Source organism: Coregonus clupeaformis, chromosome 5, assembly GCF_020615455.1.
Source record: "Coregonus clupeaformis isolate EN_2021a chromosome 5, ASM2061545v1, whole genome shotgun sequence".
Taxonomy (NCBI): domain Eukaryota; kingdom Metazoa; phylum Chordata; class Actinopteri; order Salmoniformes; family Salmonidae; genus Coregonus; species Coregonus clupeaformis.
Genome location: NC_059196.1, coordinates 3,804,263 through 3,827,557, shown reverse-complemented (window position 1 = coordinate 3,827,557; position 23,295 = coordinate 3,804,263). Strand labels below are relative to the sequence as shown.

The 23,295-nt window shown below is 44.0% G+C and overlaps 1 protein-coding gene across 1 annotated transcript in view; it reads right to left on the bottom strand.

Annotated features, from left to right (window-relative positions):
• The window catches only part of LOC121558567 (protein Aster-B-like), a 68,777-nt gene extending 45,813 nt beyond the window's left edge, over positions 1–22,964 (bottom strand). The window contains exons 1-2 of the mRNA XM_041871935.2: positions 22,331–22,964; positions 14,899–14,942 (exon numbers count right to left, since the gene is read on the bottom strand). Of these exons, the coding sequence (XP_041727869.2) occupies positions 14,899–14,942; positions 22,331–22,345 (59 nt within the window). The 5' untranslated portion in view covers positions 22,346–22,964. The remainder of the gene's footprint in view (positions 1–14,898; positions 14,943–22,330) is intronic.
• Between the last annotated feature and the right edge of the window lie 331 nt (positions 22,965–23,295).

The window sequence follows — 23,295 nt, the reverse complement described above, 5'->3', positions numbered from 1 at the left end:
AGCATCATGCTGTGGGGATATTTTTCAGCGGCAGGGACTGGGAGGCTAGTCAGGATCGAGGGAAAGATGAACGGAGCAAAGTACAGAGAGATCCTTGATGAAAACCTGCTCCAGAGCGCTCAGGACCTCAGACTGGGGCGAAGGTTCACCTTCTAACAGGACAACGACCTTAAGAACACAGACAAGACAACGCAGGAGTGGCTTCGGGACAAGTGTGTGAATGTCCTTGAGTGGCCCAGCCAGAGCCCGGACTTGAACCCCATCGAACATCTCTGGAGAGACCTGAAAATAGCTATGCAGCAATGCTCCCCATCCAACCTGACAGAGCTTGAGAGGATCTGCAGAGAAGAATGGGAGAAACTCCCCAAATACAGGTGTGCCAAGCTTGTAGCGTCATACCCAAGAAGACTCGATGCTGTAATCGCTGCCAAAGGTGCTTCAACAAAGTACTGAGTATTTAAAAAAATTAAGTATTTCTTTTTATAAATTAGTAAAAATGTCAAAAAAACTGTTTTAACTGTCATTATGGGGCATTGTGTGTAGATTGATGAGGGGAAAAAAAAACAATTTAATCAATTTTAGAATGAGGCTGTAACGTAACAAAATGTTGAAAAAGTCAAAGGGTCTGAATACTTTCCGAAGGCACTGTATATCACTTCATGAAGCTACAAGGCATTAGTGTCACGAAGCCCCTTAGCCATGCCCCCTTAATGACAACACTCTCCAAACACAATAGGCAACTAAACCACAGGGTCAGAGTGCATCACATTCCCCATTGTAATCGCCTTAAAGAGGGCACGCATTACACCGACAGCTAATGCAGTTATCACTAATGGTAACCACTCTCCATGTCTGTTACTAGCCACAACCCAGACCTTTACTGACTCTCTAGTTTATTAAACTAGGCAGATAGAATTTGGGTCATATATATTCTGCTGTAATTCTATCATTTTTATTCATTGTACTAATTTGTAAGTGAGACTCATTAGGAAATTATGGGTTGTAACAAAGCACAGGTCAACACGGCAGATTAGGCCTACTTAGATTGCCAGCTAAATTACGTTGTTTCATTTTAACGTCTCTGAAACTCATGCTCTGTGGATGCACCTCCCTCCTGAGAGAGCGAGTTTAAGAAGCAAGCAAGGGTTTTGAGAAAGGAAGGAAGGAGGGAGGGAGTGAGACAGGGTGTGAGAGGAGGGGGAGATCATGTTAACGCCCTGGTGACCAGAACAAGCCTGGCAGATATCCGACTCAGAGTGAAACCCAGTCACACTATCACAGACATGACTTTAGTCACTGTTACTAACCGGCTACCTCCTGGTACTCAACCCTGCACCCTAGTGACTGCTGCCCTATGTACACTGAACAAAAATATAAGCACAACATGTAAAGTGTTGATCCCATGTTTCATGAGCTGAAATAAAAGATCCCAGAAATGTTCCATATGCACAAAAACCTTATTTCTCTCAAATTCTGAACACAAATATGTTTACATCCCTGTTAGTGAGCAGTTCTCCTTTGCCAAGATAATCCATCCACCTGACAGGTGTGGCATATCAAGAAGCTGATTAAACAGCATGATCATTACACAGGTGCACCTTGTGCTGGGGACAATAAAAGGCCACTCCAAAATGTGCAGTTTTGTCACACAACACAATGCCACAGATGTCTCAAATTTTGAGGGAGCATGCAATTAGCATGCTGACTGCAGGAATGTCCACCAGAGCTGTTGCCAGAAAATTTAATGTTAAGTTCTCTACCATAAGCCAACGTTATTTTAGAGAATTTGGCAGTACGTCCAACCGGCCTCACAACCGCCGACCACGTGTATGGTGTCGTGTGGGCAAGCGGTTTGCTGATGTCAACGTTGTGAACAGAGTGCCCCATGGTGGCGGTGGGGTTATGGTATGGGCAGGCATAAGCTACGGACAACAAACACAATTGCATTTTATCGATTGCTATTTGAATGCACAGAGATATCGTGACGAGATCCTGAGGCCATTCATCCCCTGCCATCACCTCATGTTTCAGCATGATAATGCACCTTCCCATGTCACAAGGATCTGTACACCATTCCTGGAAGCTGAAAATGTCCCAGTTCTTCCATGGCCTGCATACTCACCAGACATGTCAACCATTGAGCAAGCTTGGGATGCTCTGGATTAACGTGTACGAAAGCATGTTCCAGTTCCCACCAATATCCAGCAACTTCGCACAGCCATTGAAGAGGAGTGGGACAACATTCCACAGACCACAATCAACCGCCTGATCAACTCTATGTGTCGCGCTGTATGAGGCAAATGGTGGTCACACCAGATACTGACTGGTATCTGACAAAGCAAGGACAGAAGACATTGTTTATAGCTTTAATGCCAGTCCTGACCCTCCTTGTGTGCTATAGCTGATGCAGAACAATAGAACAGTGGGGGGGTCATCGACTCAGATTAACTCACACAGCAGGACAATACTTTACTCCATCTCCTTTATGGACAACCAAAGAGAAAGATTAACCACTACCAAAGAGAGGAATACTTGAGGTCTGAGAGGTTTTCCCAGAAAAAATACCTAGAAAGCCACTGGGCTCCACAGTAACAGAGTGACACAAACGACCACAATGTCTTCCACTCAACATGATGTTTCCTGGAAAGAGCAGAATTTTCAGCAATGACACGTCACATTTTCTCTTGCCCAGTGTCTTTGTATACAAATTGACATGCGTGGTTATTGTGTCCCTGACTGTGTGTGAAGACCGCTTCCGTGAATCAATGATGACGCAATACCTCTTGTGGCTCTAACGATGTCATCAGAGTAATGAATGTAATCAACGGCATTAGCCATCTATGGGCATTGAGTAGGAAGCTCGTGTGGCCATTTTACGGTCTGTGATGTTTTTAGGGCTGTTATGTCTGGTTTTCTCCATGTTGTTGTGGCTAAAACACTTTAGTGAGCAGGCCTTTCTAATTGACCTGGCCCGGGTATCCTGGATGGATATTGACCTCATTCCGTCAGTAGAGGATGCCTGGTTGTTCTTTAAAACTGCTTTCCTCTCAATCTTAAATAAGCATGCCCCGTTCAAAAAATTCAGAACTAAGAACAGATATAGCCCCTGGTTCTCCTCAGACTTGACTGCCCTTGACCAGCACAAAAACATCCTGTGGCGTACTGCATTAGCATCGAACAGCCCCCGCGATATGCAACTTTTCAGGGAAGTCAGGAACCAATATACACAATCAGTTCGGAAAGCAAAGGCTAGCTTTTTCAAACAGAAATTTGCATCCTGTAGCACTAACTCCAAAAAGTTTTGGGACACTGTAAAGTTCATGGAAAATAAGAGCATCTCCTCCCAACTGCCCACTGCACTGAGGCTAGGAAACACTGTCACCACCGATAAATCTACAATAATCGAGAATTTCAACAAGCATTTTGCTACGGCTGGCCATGCTTTCCACCTGGCTACCACTACCCCGGCCACCAGCTCTGCAACCTCTGCTGCAACTTGCCCATGCCCACCCTGCTTCTCCTTCACACAAATTCAGACAGCTGATGTTCTGAAAGAGCTGCTAAATCTGGACTCTTACAAATCAGCTGGGCTAGACAATCTGGACCCTTTCTTTTTAAAATTAGCAGCCGAAATTGTCGCAACCCCTATTTCTAGCCTGTTCAACCTCTCTTTCGTAACCTCTCAGATCCCCAGAGATTGGAAATCTGCCGCGGTCATCCCCCTCTTCAAAGGGAGTGACACTCTAGATCCAAACTGTTACAGACCTATATCCATCCTGCCCTGCCTTTCGAAAGTATTTGAAAGCCAAGTTAACAAACAGATCACCGACCATTTCGAATCCCACCGTACCTTTTCCGCTATGCAATCCGGTTTCCGAGCTGGTCATGGGTGCACCTCAGCCACGCTCAAGGTCCTAAACGATATTATAACCGCAATCGATAAAAGACAGTACTGCGCAGCCGTCTTCATCGACCTGGCCAAGGCTTTCGACTCTGTCAACCACCGCATTCTTATTGGCAGACTAAATAGCCTTGGTTTCTCTAATGACTGCCTCGCCTGGTTCACCAACTACTTCTCAGATAGAGTTCAATGTGTCAAATCGGAGGGCCTGTGTCTGGACCTCTGGACGTCTCTATGGGGGTGCCACAGGGTTCAATTCTCGGGCTGACTCTATTCTCTGTGTATATCAATGATGTTGCTCTTGCTGCTGGTGAAGCTCGGATCCACCTCTATGCGGACGACACCATTTTGTATACATCTGGCCCTTCATTCGACACTGTGTTAACAAACCTCCAAACGAGCTTCAACGCCATACAACACTCCTTCCGTAGCCTCCAACTGCTCTTAAACACTAGTAAAACTAAATGCATGCTCTTCAACCGAACGCTGCTTGCACCCGCCCACCCGACTAGAATCACTACTCTCGGCGGGTCTGACCTAGAGTATGTGGACAACTACAAATACAGTGGGGAAAAAAAGTATTTAGTCAGCCACCAATTGTGCAAGTTCTCCCACTTAAAAATATGAGAGAGGCCTGTCATTTTCATCATAAGTACACGTCAACTATGACAGACAAAATGAGAAAAAAAGATCCAGAAAATCACATTGTAGGATTTTTAATGAATTGATTTGCTAATTATGGTGGAAAATAAGTATTTGGTCAATAACAAAAGTTTCTCAATACTTTGTTATATACCCTTTGTTGGCAATGACACAGGTCAAACGTTTTCTGTAAGTCTTCACAAGGTTTTCACACACTGTTGCTGGTATTTTGGCCCATTCCTCCATGCAGATCTCCTCTAGAGCAGTGATGTTTTGGGGCTGTCACTGGGCAACACGGACTTTCAACTCCCTCCAAAGATTTTCTATGGGGTTGAGATCTGGAGACTGGCTAGGCCACTCCAGGACCTTGAAATGCTTCTTACGAAGCCACTCCTTCGTTGCCCGGGCAGTGTGTTTGGGATCATTGTCATGCTGAAAGACCCAGCCACGTTTCATCTTCAATGCCCTTGCTGATGGAAGGAGGTTTTCACTCAAAATCTCACGATACATGGCCTCATTCATTCTTTCCTTTACACGGATCAGTCGTCCTGGTCCCTTTGCAGAAAAACAGCCCCAAAGCATGATGTTTCCACCCCCATGCTTCACAGTAGGTATGGTGTTCTTTGGATGCAACTCAGCATTCTTTGTCCTCCAAACACGACGAGTTGAGTTTTTACCAAAAAGTTCTATTTTGGTTTCATCTGACCATATGACATTCTCCCAATCCTCTACTGGATCATCCAAATGCACTCTAGCAAACTTCTGACGGGCCTGGACATGTACTGGCTTAAGCAGGGGGACACGTCTGGCACTGCAGGATTTGAGTCCCTGGCGGCGTAGTGTGTTACTGATGGTAGGCTTTGTTACTTTGGTCCCAGCTCTCTGCAGGTCATTCACTAGGTTCCCCCGTGTGGTTCTGGGATTTTTGCTCACCGTTCTTGTGATCATTTTGACCCCACAGGGTGAGATCTTGCGTGAAGCCCCCAGATCGAGGGAGATTATCAGTGGTCTTGTATGTCTTCCATTTCCTAATAATTGCTCCCACAGTTGATTTCTTCAAACCAAGCTGCTTACCTATTGCAGATTCAGTCTTCCCAGCCTGGTGCAGGTCTACAATTTTGTTTCTGGTGTCCTTTGACAGCTCTTTGGTCTTGGCCATAGTGGAGTTTGGAGTGTGACTGTTTAAGGTTGTGGACAGGTGTCTTTTATACTGATAACAAGTTCAAACAGGTGCCATTAATATAGGTAACGAGTGGAGGACAGAGGAGCCTCTTAAAGAAGAAGTTACAGGTCTGTGAGAGCCAGAAATCTTGCTTGTTTGTAGGTGACCAAATACTTATTTTCCACCAAAATTGCAAATAAATTCATAAAAAATCCTACAATGTGATTTTCTGGAAAAAAAAATCTCAATTTGTCTGTCATAGTTGACGTGTACCTATGATGAAAATTACAGGGCTCTCTCATCTTTGTAAGTGGGAGAACTTGCACAATTGGTGGCTGACTAAATAATTTTTTCCCCCACTGTACCTAGGTGTCTGGTTAGACTGTAAACTCTCCTTCCAAACTCACATTAAGCATCTCCAATCAAAAGTTAGATCTAGAATCGGCTTCCTATTTCGCAACAAAGCCTCCTTCACTCATGCTGCCAAACATGCCCTCGTAAAACTGACTATCCTACTGATCCTTGACTTCGGCGATGTCATTTACGAAATAGCCTCCAACACTCTACTCAGCAAATTGGATGTAGTCTATCACAGTGCCATCCGTTTTGTCACCAAAGCCCCATATACTACCCACCATTGTGACCTGTACGCTCTTGTTGGCTGGCCCTCACTACATATTCGCCGCCAAACCCACTGGCTCCAGGTCATCTATAAATCACTGCTAGGCAAATCCCTGTCTTACCTTAGCTCACTGGTCACCATAGCAACACCCACCCGTAGTCTGTGCTCCAGCAGGTATATCTCACTGGTCATCCCCAAAGCCAACACCTCCTTTGGCCGCCATTCCTTCCAGTTCTCTGCTGCCAATGACTGGAACAAACTGCAAAAATCTCTGAAGCTGGAGACTCTTATCTCCCTCACTAAATTTAAGCGTCAGTTGTCAGAGCAGCTTACCGATCACTGCACCTGTACACAGCCATTCTGAAATTAGCCCATCCAAGTACCTCATCCCCATATTGTTATTTATTTGTAATTTGCACCCCAGTATCTCTATTTGCATATCATCTTTTGCACATCTATCATTCCAGTGTTAATACGAAATTGTAACTATTTTGCACTATGGCCTATTTATTGCCTTACCTCCATAACTTACTACATTCGCACACACTGTGTATATATTTTCTCTTTGTATTTTTGACTTTATGTTTTGTTTACCCCATATGTTGTTGTTTTTACTGCACTACTTTGCTTTATCTTGGCCAGGTCGCAGTTGTAAATGAGAACTTGTTCTCAACTGGCTTACCTGGTTAAATAAAGGTGAAAATAATCAAATAAAATAAAAATAAGTCACTACTTACTATGACTGGTTTGATATTTATTCATTTATTTTGACTAGTTAGTTTTATCCAGTGACTACTCTCTTGATGTTGAGATGATTTCAGCCCTGGCTGTTCTTTTGCACTGCACAGAATGCAACAGGAGAATGCTGCGGTTTGTCTGTGACGTTGGGGCTCCAGTGCAGTAGCAGGGTGCTGCTGAATAGACAGCTCCCTGTAGGAGAGGAAGCCTGTCAGGTGGGAGAGACTATAAGGAGACTGCTGACCTGCAAAATGACTAACCTGACCCTTACCTTAACCCTAACCGTAACTTAATTTGAACAAATTCTGAAATTAAATATCGGTTTGCAGTTCAGGAGTGTCTGTATAGCCTTTTCCCTGTCAGGCGGCATAGATCTGACCCTGGGACAGATCTGTCCCTCTCATCAACACCAACTGCTGACCACATTACACAAGCAGCAACACTGACTATTAACTGTTTGTGTCAGTTATCATCAGCTCTATCACAGGAATGTAGAATTAGAATTGTATCAATAGAAATATAAATGGTATGTATTTTTGAAGTATATATCGTTTTTAAAGAACAGCAATGTCAATGTCCTGATCTACAGCTTGCAGTGGCTGTAGATCTGGACATGCATGTGTAGTTTCAGTACATCGCTACATTTATTATGCCATCTCAGTACATTTATTATAACACTTATGCGAGTCAGCAACAACACACTCACATGATTTGTGTAACTATTTTGTAAATATCCGGATTCCTAATCCAGCCCAGATTTTTTATTTGTTTCTTAGAATAGTATTGCTAGCTAATCTGCATTAATCCCACACTGTGGTGTGGTGTGTGGGATGGGATGTTTCTTTTAATTTCTGTCAGGCAGGCCAGGGCTCCTATTGTGATGCCTGCTGGGAGTCTCTCTCTAGGACCAGATTTATGGTCACTGTTTTTTTAAGACACATATTGGTTGACCACTGCTAGCCAATCAGACGACTATGGGCAATCAGGTGACTGGGTGGCTGTCACATTTGTTTATTGTCAGACCGACTGGGGAAAATGTGGCCACGCTCGCTAATGCCAAGCCCACAGTCCCACATGGCCAATGAGTAGAGACACAGAGCTGTAATGGCCCTTCTGTCACAACCACACACACACACACACACACAAAGCCAAGGAAACACTGTATTTTCCCAAGTCTTCCCAAAGGTTAAAAGGGATATCTGAACATGCTCTGGCTCCCCCATAAATTAAATATCAAAGTAGGGCACGTGCCCACATTAAAGCACTCATTATAAACTCTGCCGCTTCCTGCTGCTGCAAGGCAAGCAGGACCAAAATAGACAGGCTCTCACACCAAATCCCCAACACACACAATTAATACCAGAACAAAAAGAGGAGAGGGACGGGGCCAGGGAACAGGCTGTTTGGATGCCTTCTGGTTTTCAATAATGCAAAAAGAAACCAATACACAACTCTTAACATAGCCAGTTAGAGTAAAAAAAAAGAAAGCTTCCAGTCACCTTGACAGACCAAGGGACTCTTGTTGTCTATTGACTGTGACAACGGACAGAGAACGAGACAACAGGTCACACCAGACTTGATGCGAGTACAACAGGGTATCAAACACACCTCTGTTTTTCTTCAAATGGAGGGGGTAGCAAGTGATGTGACAAACAAGTTTTAGGTTGCAGTGAACAGCAGCAGTGTTCTGCCACAGTGAGAGATGGGTTAGTGCTATCTGGGGTTCTTGGGATGTCCCTACCCTAAACCCTAACCCCTACCCTTACCTTAACCATAACCCTTACCTTAATAGTTAAAACATTAAACTAAAATGGGGTGATGTTCTAGTTGGGACGTCTGAAGGATACTGTTTAGACTTTTCAGTGAGAGCTGTGCTCCTGTACCGTTGCAGTATATCAATGACTCAACCCAAGTGAGGCCCTGAACGCTAAAAATAGAGCAGCTGTGCTTGTTCCAGGAAGTGAAGCAGGAAGCACCAGTGACTCGGTTAATAAAAAAGTGGTCAGATGACGCAGATGCTAAGCTACAGGACTGTTTTGCTAGCACAGACTGGAACATGTTCCGGGATTCTTCGGAGAGCATTGAGGAGTACACCACATCAGTCACTGGCTTCATCAATAAGTGCATCGATGATGTCGTCCCCACAGTGACCATACGTACATACCGCAACCAGAAGCCATGGATTACAGGCAACATCCGCACTGAGCTAAAGGGTAGAGCTGCCGCTTTCAAGGAGCGGGACTCTAACCCGGACGCTTATAAGAAATCCCACTATGCCCTCCGACGAACCATCAAACAGGCAAAGAGTCAATACAGGACTAAGATTGAATCGTACTACACCGGCTCTGACGCTCGTCGGATGTGGCAGGTCTTGAAAACTATTACAGACTACAAAGGGAAGCACAGCCACAAGCTGCCCAGTGACACAAACCTACCAGACGAGCTAAACCACTTCTATGCTCGCTTCGAGGCAAGCAACACTGAAGCATGCATGAGAGCACCAGCTGTTCTGGATGACTATGTGATCACGCTCTCCGTAGCCGAAGTGAGTAAGACTTTTAAGCAGGTCAACATTCACAAGGCCGCAGGGCCAGACGGATTACCAGGACGTGTACTCCGAGCATGTGCTGACCAACTGGCAAGTGTCTTCACTGACATTTTCAACATGTCCCTGACTGAGTCTGTAATACCAACATGTTTCAAGCAGACCACCATAGTCCCCGTGCCCAAGGACACTAAGATAACCTGCCTAAATGACTACCGACCCGTAGCACTGACGTCTGTAGCCATGAAGTTCTTTGAAAGGCTGGTCATGGCTCACATCAACACCATTATCCCAGAAACCCTAGACCCACTCCAATTTGCATACCGCCCCAACAGATCCACAGATGATGCAATCTCTATTGCACTCCACACTGCCCTTTCCCACCTGGACAAGAGGAACACCTACGTGAGAATGCTATTCATTGTAGTCCCGTGTAGCTCAGTTGGTAGAGCATGGCTTTTGCAACGCCAGAGTTGTGGGTTCGTTTCCCACGAGGGACCAGTATGAAAAAAAAAATATATATGTATGCACTCACTAACTGTAAGTCGCTCTGGATAAGAGCGTCTGCTAAATGACTAAAATGTTTTTTTTAAATTACAATTGACTACAGCTCAGCTCATCATGTGGTGTCGAGAAAACAATGCTAGTTATGCTGTGAGAACAAGGAAATCCGCTGACACTGTACTTTGATTATAAAGGTTTATTATATCAAAGGATTCCAGCGTCAATTTACAGATATCTGCCGATATCTGGAGAATAACCGGCTCCAATCTCTAATATGTTATTCTCCCCTTCTTTTGTCCCAAACCATAGTATATATCCTATGTAACCTGATATGGGTGTTTTCCCCTACAGACCAATCCCAGGACTCCACCTAACAGACTTCCTCTGCTTTAGGGTGCCCCTATAGAACTGCTCTCCAGATGCTCCCTTAAACTGAGTCAACATCCTCTAAGACCATTTGCAACCATTAGCAAAGTCATAAATTGTTCAGATACCACAATCACTAAGCTAAGGATCCTGGGACTAAACACCTCCCTCTGCAACTGGATCCTGGACTTCCTGACGGGCTGCCCCCAGCTGGTAAGGGTAAGTAACAACACATTTGCCACACTGATCCTCAACACTGGGGCCCCTCAGGGGTGCGTGCTCAGTCCCCTCCTGTACTCCCTGTTCACCCATGACTGCATGGCCAGGCACGACTCCAATACCATCATTAAGTTTGCCGACGACACAACAGTGGTAGGCCTGATCACCGACAACGATGAGACAGCCTATAGGGAGGAGTTCAGAGACCTGGCCGTGTGGTAACAGGATAACAACCTCTCCCTCAACATGACCAAGATAAAAAGGAGATGATTGTGGACTACAGGAAAAAAAAGAGGACTGAGCACGCCCCCATTCTCATCGACGGGGCTGTAGTGGAACAGGTTGAGAGCTTCAAGTTCCTTGGTGTCCACATCACTAACAAACTATCATGGTCCAAACACACCAAGACAGTCGTGAAGAGGGCACGACAAAGCCTATTCCCCCTCAGGAGACTGAAAATATTTGGCATGGGTCCTCAGATCCTCAAAAGGTTCTACAGCTGCACCATCGAGAGCATCCTGACTGGTTGCATCACTGCCTGGTACGGTAACTGCTCGGCCTCCGACCGCAAGGCACTACAGAGGGTAGTGCCTACGGCCCAGTACATCACTGGGGCCAAGCTTCCTGCCATCCAGGACCTCTATACCAGGCGGTGTCAGAGGAAGGCCCACAAAATTGTCAAAGACTCCAGCCACCCTAGTCATAGACTGTTCTCTCTGCTACCGCATGGCAAGCGGTACCGGAGCGCCAAGTCTAGGTCCAAAAGGCTTCTCAACAGCTTCTACACCCAAGCCATAAGACTCCTGAACAGCTAATCATGGCTACCCGGACTATTTGCACTGCCCCATCCCATCTTTTTACGCTGCTGCTACTCTGTTAATTATTTATGCATAGTCACTTTAACTCTACCCACATGTACATATTACCTCAACTACCTCAACTAGCCGGTGCCCCCGCACATTGACTCTGCACCGGTACCCCCCTGTATATAGCCTCCCTACTGTTATTTTATTTTACTTCTGCTCTTTTTTTCTCAACACTTTTTTGTTGTTGTTGTTTTATTTTACTTTTTATTAAGAAATAAATGCATTGTTGGTTAAGGGCTGTAAGTAAGCATTTCACGCTAATGTTTACACCGGTTGTATTCGGCGCATGTGGCAAATAAAATTTTATTTTATTTGATGTCATATGGTGTGGTGCAGACTGGGGGATTGTACTCTGCTCTCATCAGGTTTAGTCAGCATTCTATTCTATTCTGTATGGATTCTGTATGGCTGGGACCTCATTTGTGATGCTCATACACTACAAAGACAGTGTCCCAGGGTCTGTCTGTACTACAGTATTATATTTACAGTACTGTACCCACTACTTGTCCCTGACTTCCTCCTTCAATAGTTATTCATCCTTGCAGTGGACATACAGGTAACTGCAAAAACAAAGTACTAAATGAGGGATACAAAGAATATTGAAAGCAGGTGCTTCCACACAGGTGTGGTTCTTGAGTTAATTAATACATCCCATTACATGCTGACCAGACCGCACGTGCGTCAGCGTGTGCCATCGCGCACATGTTGATTTTTTCCTCCCACACCAGACACGATCAGGACACGCAGGTTGAAATATCAAAACGAACTCTGAACCAACTATATTAACTTGGGGACAGGTCGAAAAGCATTAAACATTTATGGCAATTTAGCTAGCTAGCTTGCTGTTGCTAGCTAATTTGTCCTGGGATATACATATTGGGTTGATATTTTACCTGAAATGCACAAGGTCCTCTACTCCAACAATTAATCCACAGATAAAACGGTAAACCAAGTTCAGGCTTCCTTCAGGATTATTCTTCTTCTTTGGACTTTATATGTCGGTTGGCAACCAACTTTAAGATGCATTACCACCACCAACTGGACTGAAGTGTGGACCTCAGTTCATCTTTCAATCACCCACGCGGGTATATGCTCCATTTTTCTCTCTGCATTGTTGGGAAGGGCCCGTAAATAAGCATTTCACTGTTAGTCTACACCTGTTGTTTATGAAGCATGTGACAAATAACATTTGATTTGATTTGATTGGGCCTTTCTTCTAATAAAGCTGGAAAACTAAATTCATAATATGGTCAAGACAACAAGCACCAGACTGACATTTTTAATACTCCCCCTACTCTTTAATACAAACTAAAACAGTCAATTGCACATTGGAGTATTAGGTCCTTTCCAAATGGATAAAACTGTACACAACAGTGATGCCTGCTGAGTGTAGTCACAGCATTATGACGTAACCTTTACCCTCTAATTTCATAACAACTGAATGCCCATGTGCATGCATGGTGAGATCAACTTCAGCTTCAGACCTCTTTTCTGTTTATAGCTCTGTGTTCATATGCAAACCACTGGAGGCGAGCAACCCAATCTGTGTCCTTACAAACCTTTGTCCTTACAAACCAAACTCTGAGTTACCTGGTGGAGGATGGTATTATTAAGGTCGAGGCTCCGCGACCAGATTGAAACCGTAGTCTGGCTTTTTTATGGCGGTTTTGGAGCAGTGGCTTCTTCCTTGCTGAGCGGCCTTTCAGGTTATGTCAATATAGGACTCGTTTTACTGTGGATATAGATACTCTTGTACCTGTTTCCTCCAGCATCTTCACAAGGTCCTTTGCTGTTGTTCTGGGATTGATTTGCACTTTACGCACCAAAGTACGTTGATCTCTAGGAGACAGTACGCGTCTCCTTCCTGAGCGGTATGACGGCTGCGTGGTCCCATGGTGTTTATACTTGCATACTATTGTTTGTACAGATGAACGTGGTACCTTCAGGCGTTTGCAATTGCTCCCAAGGATGAACCAGACTTGGGAGGTCTACAATTTTTTTTGTGAGGTCTTTCTTTGGATTTTCCCATGATGTCAAGCAAAGAGGCACTGAGTTTGAAGGTAGGCCTTGAAATACATCCACAGGTACACTCCAATTGACTCCAACCTAAGTGTATGTAAACTTCCGACTTCAACTGTATATTTTGTATTTTTCCCCAGAAAGAATACTCTGTTGCCATAGAGATGAATGGGACGCGTCACTATCAAAGTCAAAAGTAGTTTGCCTGCTGTTTGAATGCCATATGTGGACCTTGTCTGCTGTTTTCATTCAAACACACACACACACGGAGGCACGCACGCACGCACACACACACACACACACACAAAGGCTTTTTCATCAGTTTACTGTTGGTTGTCATGCCACAAAACCCCAAAAGGCATTCAAGGATGGCACTTGAGCTATTTTGAGCTTAGCAGATGATCCACACCACTCTGTAAAAAAGCAGCATCATTTAACAAAGCTTCCACAAAACAGCCTTGCAGCCCCAAACCTCACATTCCAAAAACCTACAAAGAGATATAATACATCCCTCTACAATCCCACCTCAGGGGATGAAAATTAATTATGGAAAGCTGTGATTACATCATCATCAGGTCGTGTACCACCAAGAGGGAGGTTATAGTGTACTCTGATGGACATCAGAAACTGACACAAACAACACGTATTACATAGCTCTGCTTGCGTAATCTCAGAGGTGATCTATTACCCTAATGGTTTGACATATTTGGTTGTGTTTCCTTGTTTGACAAATCCACCAGGACAATTGGAGTGGGGCGAATGCACCAAGGTAACTCAGGTAAAGCATTCTGTTAAAATACATTTAGCCTGGATCTAGTTTTAGGATACAGCTGTCCTGTTCCTTAGAGACATACAATACAGTACAGTAGTGGGTCACCTCTGGATCAGCTCACCAGGGTTAATCTGTGCAGGCAGTACAGTGCAGTGCAGAGCAGTGCAGAGCACACTGGAGCCATGGTGACTGTCCCTGTGCAATACAATGCTGACAGAGACCTGATAGACCATGGGCTTGCAGATAAGGACAAGTGGCAGCAACTCTAGTACAGTATTTCATGAGACTGTGATATGTGAAGACTGACTGGAGCCACTGGGTCTACACAGTGCCAGGACTATCAGGGCATTCACATCCTATGGAGAGTGCCCCCTCTTGTGGTATTCCTGAATATGGTTACAGCTGAGTGAAGTGTTTCATCTGGATAGGATATACATTATGAGCAGTACAGTATGAATGGTGCAATAAAGAAGGTTTTGATTTGAGTGTTTTTAAACAAACTACAGTACATGTGTCTGTTTAGTGAATACAGTATATCCTACCTTTGTGGTCTCCATATCAGTTTCTTCCACTTCCTCTGCTTGGCCTATCGGTAGAGAAGAAGGTGAGAGACTTTAATATGGCTGAGGAAACGGGACATGGGGTGGCACACAGGAGTATAACCATGATACCTAACTCCCAGCATGCCGCTGGGTGGGGGTGGGAGCAAAATGAGATTTCTGTCAGTTCACCACAGCCCACTGTCGGTGAGTCAGTATCTGTATACCTGGTCCTCTGTGGACAAGAATACAGCAGACCCCCCATTATCAAAGGAGGCCCAGGCTAGCAGACGCCTGAGGATATGAACATTGTCCCTGTCTGGCTTTGCTCAACATGACGGAGAGCGGCATGATCTTTAACGGCTGAGGATGATGTGTGCTCTGTTCCTGCCATTATCATATTATTATAAAGAGTGTGTAGAGTGACATAAGAGACAGAGCCAACTCGGTGATAACTAATTACAGTTGAAGTCGGAAGTTTACATACACCTTAGCCAAATACATTTTAACTCAGTTTTTCACCATTCCTGACATTTAATCCTAGTAAAGATTCCCTGTCTTAGGTCAGTTAGGATCACCACTTTATTTTAAGAATGTGAAATGTCAGAATAATAGTAGAGAGAATGATTTATTTCAGCTTTTATTTCTTTCATCACATTCCCAGTGGGTCTGAAGTTTACATACACTCAATTAGTATTTGGTAGCATTGCCTTTAAATTGTTTAACTTGGGTCAAACATTTCGGGTAGCCTTCCACAAGCTTCCCACAATAAGTTGGGTGAATTTTGGCCCATTCCTCCTGACAGAGCTGGCGTAAGTGAGTCAGGTTTGTAGGCCTCCTTGCTCGCACACGCTTTTTCAGTTCTGCCCACACATTTTCTATAGGATTGAGGTCAGGGCTTTGTGATGGCCACCCCAATACCTTGACTTTGTTGTCCTTAAGCCATTTTGCCACAACTTTGGAAGTATGCTTGGGGTCATTGTCCATTTGGAAGACCCATTTGCGACCAAGCTTTAACTTCCTGACTGATGTCTTGAGATGTTGCTTCAATATTCCCACATAATTTTCCTTCCTCATGATGCCATCTATTTTGTGAAGTGCACCAGTCCCTCCTGCAGCAAAGCACCCCCACGGCATGATGCAGCTCGGCTTGCAAGCAACCACCTTTTTCCTCCAAACATAATGATGGTCATTATGGCCAAACAGTTCTATTTTTGTTTCATCAGACCAGAGGACATTTCTCCAAAAAGTACGATCTTTGTCCCCATGTGCAGTTGCAAACCGTAGTCTTGCTTTTTTATGGCGGTTTTGGAGCAGTGGCTTCTTCCTTGCTGAGCGGCCTTTCAGGTTATGTCGAAATAGGACTCGTTTTACTGTGGATATAGATACTTTTGTACCTGTTTCCTCCAGCATCTTCACAAGGTCCTTTGCTGTTGTTCTGGGATTGATTTGCACTTTTCGCACCAAAGTAGGTTCATCTCTAGGAGACAAAACGCGTGTCCTTCCTGAGAGGTATGACGGCTGCGTGGTCCCATGGTGTTTATACTATATTGTTTGTACAGATGAACGTGGTACCTTCAGGCGTTTGGAAATTGCTCCCAAGGATGAACCAGACTTGTGGAGGTCTACAATATTTTTTCTGAGGTCTTGGCTGATTACTTTTGATTTTCCCATGATGTCAAGCAAAGAGGCACTGAGTTTGAAGGTAGGCCTTGAAATACATCCACAGGTACACCTCCAATTGACTCAAATGATGTCAATTAGCCTATCAGAAGCTTCTAAAGCCATGACATCATTTTTCAAGCTGTTTAAAGGCACAGTCAACTTAGTGTATGTAAACTTCTGACCCACTGGAATTGTGATACAGTGAATTATTAGTCAAATAATCTGTCTGTAAACAATTGTTGGAAAAATTACTTGTGTCATGCACAAAGTGAATGTCCTAACCGACTTGCCAAAACTATAGTTTGTTAACAAGACATTTGTTGAGTGGTTGAAAAACGAGTTTTAATGACTCCAATCTAAGTGTATGTAAACTTCCGACTTCAACTGTATATCAAAATAATAGAGTTATCGTAACCTAACTCATTTAGGGCTACTGGGTTACCAAGGGATGGGTGAAAAATTCAGACCCATATTGTGGAAAGCTCTGCCTTTCTCCACTGACTACAGGGAACACAGACAAAACAATCACCCAAGGCCATGAAGTGATGATGTGTGTGGGAGGCCGGTGGCTCATCCATCCAGGCCCCTCTCTCTCTCTCTCTCTCTCTCTCTCTCTCTCTCTCCTCTTCCATCCATCGTTATCACTAGTGACTCAACATGCAGCGCTGCGCCCACATCTCCCATGAATCACTCTGTTCGGTGGCCTTTAGTTCATTCTATCAATTCATATCCTCAGAGGGTGAGAGTCTTACATTACTGGATTCCACTCACTAGGCAGACTCATAACTTCCCACTCTCTCGCTTAGTATGTGTGAAAGTGGGCTTCCCGGCACCCATTAAAGTGATTCCCTGAGCTTAGCTGGCTGATGAGTTTCCCTCAAACCCACGCTTGTTATTTAGGGCATTCAGCTGATTTCTTTTGCTCAATTTTGGCAAGATTTTCCTGAGAGATATTGTTAAATTGGTGGCTTCAACACAAACGACATATTCTACCATCTGCTTTGGTTGATCTGTCTCTCCATACCCTCTTAGCTCCCTCTGATCATCCTCTGAAGTACCAGACCTCCAGGGCTTTCATCCCACGAGTAGGCAGAGTGAGAAAGACCCACGCCCTCAGAGAGCTGGCCCCTCTGGGGTAGTTAGGGGCTCAGAGGGGTGACATTGAACCAGGGTGCTTCCTATCTCCCCACCCCTGGGGTAGAGGTGGACCGCCGCAGAATGAATAATAAATGGAACCTTTAGGCCAGCTTGGGAAAATCAATCACGTTTAGACAGATAAGATACAGATTACACCTCTTGATTGATGAAGCCTGGGAGAGACCTCCCAAAAGAAGAGGGATGGGATGAAGAAGGAGGGATATTTTTAAACATTTAGGCTCTGCATGTCCTCTTTGAACACATCTGCCAGTTGACAGTTCTCTGTAGTTCTGCCGTATCCCTGGTAAATTACCCACGTGGGCCTGCAGTGTTTTCATCACCAGCCCACCGCTACTCCACAATTAAGGATCTAACTTAATAACCTAACTGGGTATTGGACAGATGGGCTCTGTTCATAATGACATATTGTGTGTACACCCTGTGGATATGTACCGGTACATGATTGCTTGTATGCAGTAAAATCATTCCGTAGCTTGGCTGCTGATGTGGTGAGATGCATGTGTTTACAGTGCCTAGGCAGCAGGATAGATTCACTAATGATCCTAACAGAATTACAGCCAGTCACCAGAGGTCTGATGATTAGTCAGCACATCACAGCAGCTCAGGTTCAGGTCTACCTGCCTGCAGACACATGGTCTAATGGATGTGTAAGGATAGATCAGTGAAGGGATAACCTTAGTAAAAAATGTACAGTACCCTATTTGCGACAAATCTGAGAGACATAAAGTACCAGCCATATCATTAATACACCAGTTGGGACCACTGAAGGATTAGCTGGGTAACTAGCCTCACCTGTGTAGGGAGATCTCAGGTGAGACAAAAGCCCACCCAGCATGTAGCAGGAGCTGTTTAAACCCTGTGAGACTGTGACTGATAGACTGTCTGTGTTTGTGTGTTTAATAAATCAGCCTCGATGTGCGACATCAAACTGTTCCCATTGGCGACAGTAAATCTTAAAATAGTCTTAAAAAATCTACCTAAGAACCAAGACACTTGTAAACACATATATTATTATGTGTGTCAGAGAAACCCCTCTTGGTAAACTGGTTAACTTGGACCAATCCATTACCTCTAGAATTATCATATTATATTCCATCAATTCTATGAAAGGTGAAAACTCAAGCAAGTGAACCATTTTGGTGGCAATCACTTTCTCTACTTCTCTCACAGTAAATGGTCAATCCTTTCATCCTCTCATTACGTAGTAATGGCAGACTGAGTTGGGCTTCTCCTAATAGCCCTCTATGTGCTCATTAGTGACAATCATTCACAGTAATTAAAAAGAGACAGAGAGAGTTACGCAAGGATAGTAGAAAATTACCTGTTGGGTATTCGTCACTGTGGGGTTACAGGGAGTGCCTGCAGGCCGCGCTGGGTTCTTAGCTTTACAGGGAACATAAATCTAGCTAAATTGCCCCTAATGGAGCCAACGGAGGAGCACAGATCCCAGTACAGATTTGGGAGGCCGTCAAGCCGGCTGGAAAATCCCTATACTCCACTGGAGGTCTTAAACAATTATAAACATCTATAATTGTCTAATGTTCTGTAGTGATTTATGCTACTGTCTGCTAACAGGAGTGTCGATCCGATTATGTTACATAGATAAGTGTTGTAACGATCAATCAAATTCCACATACTGTATTATGAAGTGCTTAGGGAAGGAAACTGGGGCTGTTGAAACAGTTGCAGGAGGTTAATTGGATATTGAAACAAAATGCATTTAACAACAAAGATTAGAGAAGTCAATGTCATCATCAGCAGAAAAAAAACATGTCTTAAAGGCCCAGTGCAGTCAAAAACGTGATTTTCCTGTGTTTTATATATTGTGAAGATGATGATAATGCCCTTTTTGTATAAGAGCTGTTTGAAAAGAACGCATTAAATTGTAGCCTGTTTTGGTGGGATGGAATTTTGGCCTACCTGGTGACATGACCAGGCGGTAAATTTTTTAATAATAAATAATAATATGTCATTTAGCAGACGCTTTTATCCAAAGCGACTTACAGTCATGCGTGCATACATTTTTTTTTTATGTATGGGTGGTCCCGGGGATCGAACCCACTACCTTGGCGTTACAAGCGCCGTGCTCTACCAGCTGAGCTACAGAGGACCACGAAATAAAAAAGAGTTACAAACCTCTCTGCCAATAACAGCTAGTTTTCAGTTTTCCCCTCCCCACTCAGACCACCGCAAACAGTCCTAGCAAAATTCTTGATTGAGAAATTGCTCTTTGCTAAGAAGCTATTTTGGTTTCTTTTTGACCATTTTAATTGAAAACAATCACAGTGTCATGACTCTCTCCTTGGTAATAAATAGGTCATTTAGCAGACGCTCTTATCCAGAGCGACTTACAGGAGCAATTAGGGTTAAGTGCCTTGCTCAAGGGCACATCGACAGATTCTTCACCTAGTCGGCTTGGGGATTAGAACCAGCGACCTTTCGGTTACTGGTACAACGCTCTTAACCACTAAGCTACCTGCCGACCCCGTATGGATGTTGGTGAGAATCAAAGGTGCCAGATCAGCTTGGCGAATGGCTGACAGATAGCCAGACCCCCCCCTCTCTCCCACAGGAGAGGAGAAGGGGGAGTTGGGCCGGTTTTATGACTTAACAGCCGGTCATAAATAGTTTGCAGAAAATTACTCCTTTTAGTCTCTAGTATGGGAAGACTGAGATTTTCTTTGTTCCATAGACTCTGAATGTTTGGAATGGTCAGTGGGGATCTAAAGAATAATCATGTCATATTGTTTATTATTTTGTGATGTTATTAAAAACTGTATGAACCAAATACTGTAACTTAAGAAGGATTCCCCCTTTATCTGTCAAGTTTCCATCCAATATGTTGTCTATGTGATATGAAAATTGATTAAACTATTTTTGTTAAGATAGGAATGTGATATTAGGAGTCATAAGAGATAACTTCTAATCATATCCTTTCCACAGTCCCCTGTAGCTCAGTTGGTAGAGCATGGCGCTTGCAATGCCAGGGTTCTGGGTTCATTTCCCACACGGGGCCAGTATGAAAATGTATGCACTCACTAACTGTAAGTCGCTCTGGATAAGAGCGGCTGTTAAATGACTAAAATGTAAATGTAAAATGGTAACTAGCCACACCCCAAGTGCCATCAGAGATCGTGTCAGCAAGTAGGAACGCCCCTTTTACCAAGAGGGCATAAAGGCTTGAAAGACAAATTAACATTAGACCAAGAAGCTTGGAGCTGTTGCTACACGGCTTAGAATGGTTAGACCAGAAAGACCAGAAAACGTGAGAGTGGCGACTGCACGTTTAGAATGGTTAGAACTTTGAATGAGAAAGACCAGCCGACGTGAAGCGCGAGCTCACGTTACAAATGGTTGAACCTCTACAGACCAGCCGATGTGCAGCGGGAGCTGAACGTTACAAATGATTGACACTCTACAGACCAGAAACCGTGAGACGGTAGTCCATACGTTTGAAATGGTGAAACTCTGAACCTCTCAACCTCTACATGAGGTGAAGAAGCAGATAAATGCACTAGACCTTATCATATCAGTCTGCAGCTGGCATGTAAAGTAGTCTACATCTTTCACTAAAGACACGAGTTGGGAAGGACAATCCCATCTCAGACAACCGTTGGTACATCTGAAGTATCTATTCTAACGAACACTCCATTCGAAGACAAGCCGAGTCTCACCGAAGTGGGATAGGACACTCAAACCCTTTTCTAGAAAGTGGTTCAACAGAGAGAAGACGATCAAGGACAGCTACGCGTAAACAAATGCAATGCATATTATCTGAATGAGCGGTGGTTTCCAAATGTAACAACTGATAAGTTGAATCTCTTTGTCTCTCCCTTTCCCTCTCTTTCCCTTCCCCTAACCAAGCAGTCATGCTATTGTTAGTCCAGTCCACTAGGGACCTGTTTTCATTGTATGACGTTAGTAATCAATAACCTATACCGTGTGTGTGTTTATGTATTCTGTGTTATTATTTAGTTAGTTAGTAAATAAATAATTAAGCCAACTTGTGTATTGCTGATTCATCAATAAGGTTAGGGTTCTTGCAGATATCAAGGAGTATGCGACGTTCAGAATGAGACTGATGAGGTAATGATTTGATAAGTGTCTGTTATCGATATATAACATATATCTATCTTCTAAGAGTTTAATTCGGGAGATGGTAACTCGTTAAACAACTTCTTCCGTGGTGCCCCAAATTCCTAATGAGTTAATTGTTACATTATTAATTTAATCGAGTGACAATTAAACATAGTTAGTTGATTGGATAAATAACAGTCATCAGATTAATGAAAGTCACGTCACGACAACAGTAGGTACTTAACTGTTACCCAGAAATGATTTGATATTGAGATAAAAACGGCTGCATTGGACCTTTAACACAGCAGTTTTACACACTACTCACTTAGAAAATGGAAAGTAGAAAAGTGTACTGTACTTTTATACACATAAGATGACAGTTCTTACTAATGTCAACCTCATATGAAGAGACCACACTCCATTAACAGAGGAAATACTGTAGAAGCAAAAGCAGATTAGAGTCATTTTACATGTAATACAAGACTTAATAAACTATAGGTAAAAACTTGATCAGAATAGAGATAAAGAACCTGACCTTGTTTTTGTGCATGGTGAACAGACAGACACCATCCTGTCCCTTCTCCTGGCTCTCATAGCCTCGCCCGCTCTGCTCTATGTCCCACTGTGTCCCTCTCTCAGCCTCAGTCTGTCACAACACTACTGGCCTGCTATGTCATCCTCCCAGCCTCCACACGTACAATCACCACGTCCCCTCTCACAAACACACCCAAGCTCTAAAAAAAGACAGCTCAAGTCTCATGCCAGCATAAAAAGGGATGTCTAAACGTAGACAGCAAATGTCTCAGTAGGTTGGTCTTCTGAGAAACATTCAAACCCACATCCCCACACCCACACCCAAGTCCAAAGATTTAAGGTTGAGTGACTCGATTGCTTCGATTATAACCATCAAAGTAGAAATTGAAGACCCAACATCCGACTCTCATCTTTTGCATTGAATTCCACATGGTTGATAAAAATGTTAAAGTATTTCCTTCTTATTTCCTGTAAAACTCTCCAGTAAAGAGGTTGGTGGTGAGGTTGTTTCCTGCTCAGGTCAGGTGCTCTATGGGTAACGTTACATTCCTACAGTATCTCTCCTCCACAGATGCTGCTGCTGCCGCTTTCAGCTGTGTATGGATGAGCAGTTGTATGAAGGAGGATAGATCAAGGATGTGAACGCTCTGATTGGTTGGCTTGCCATGGTGTGTGTGTGGTACGGTCCTTGGTAGGCTCACAGAGACGTGGTTGCCTGATGAGGGTGGTCTTCCTTCTCTGCTCTCCTCTCTCTCAATCTTTTTCCTTCTCCCTCTCCTTTCCTTCTCTCTTTCCCCTCCTCTTTTCTGTCTCTCAGTGCTGTAGGAGCTGCGAGGCATGCGTTAGCAGCACACGCTGCTCTAGACTGGAGGCTTGCGGCGTCTCTGAGAATAGGCACATCAGCTATTCTCTCCACTGCACGGAGAGAGAGAAGGGGGAGGAGGAGTGCAGCTGCGTCATGACCTC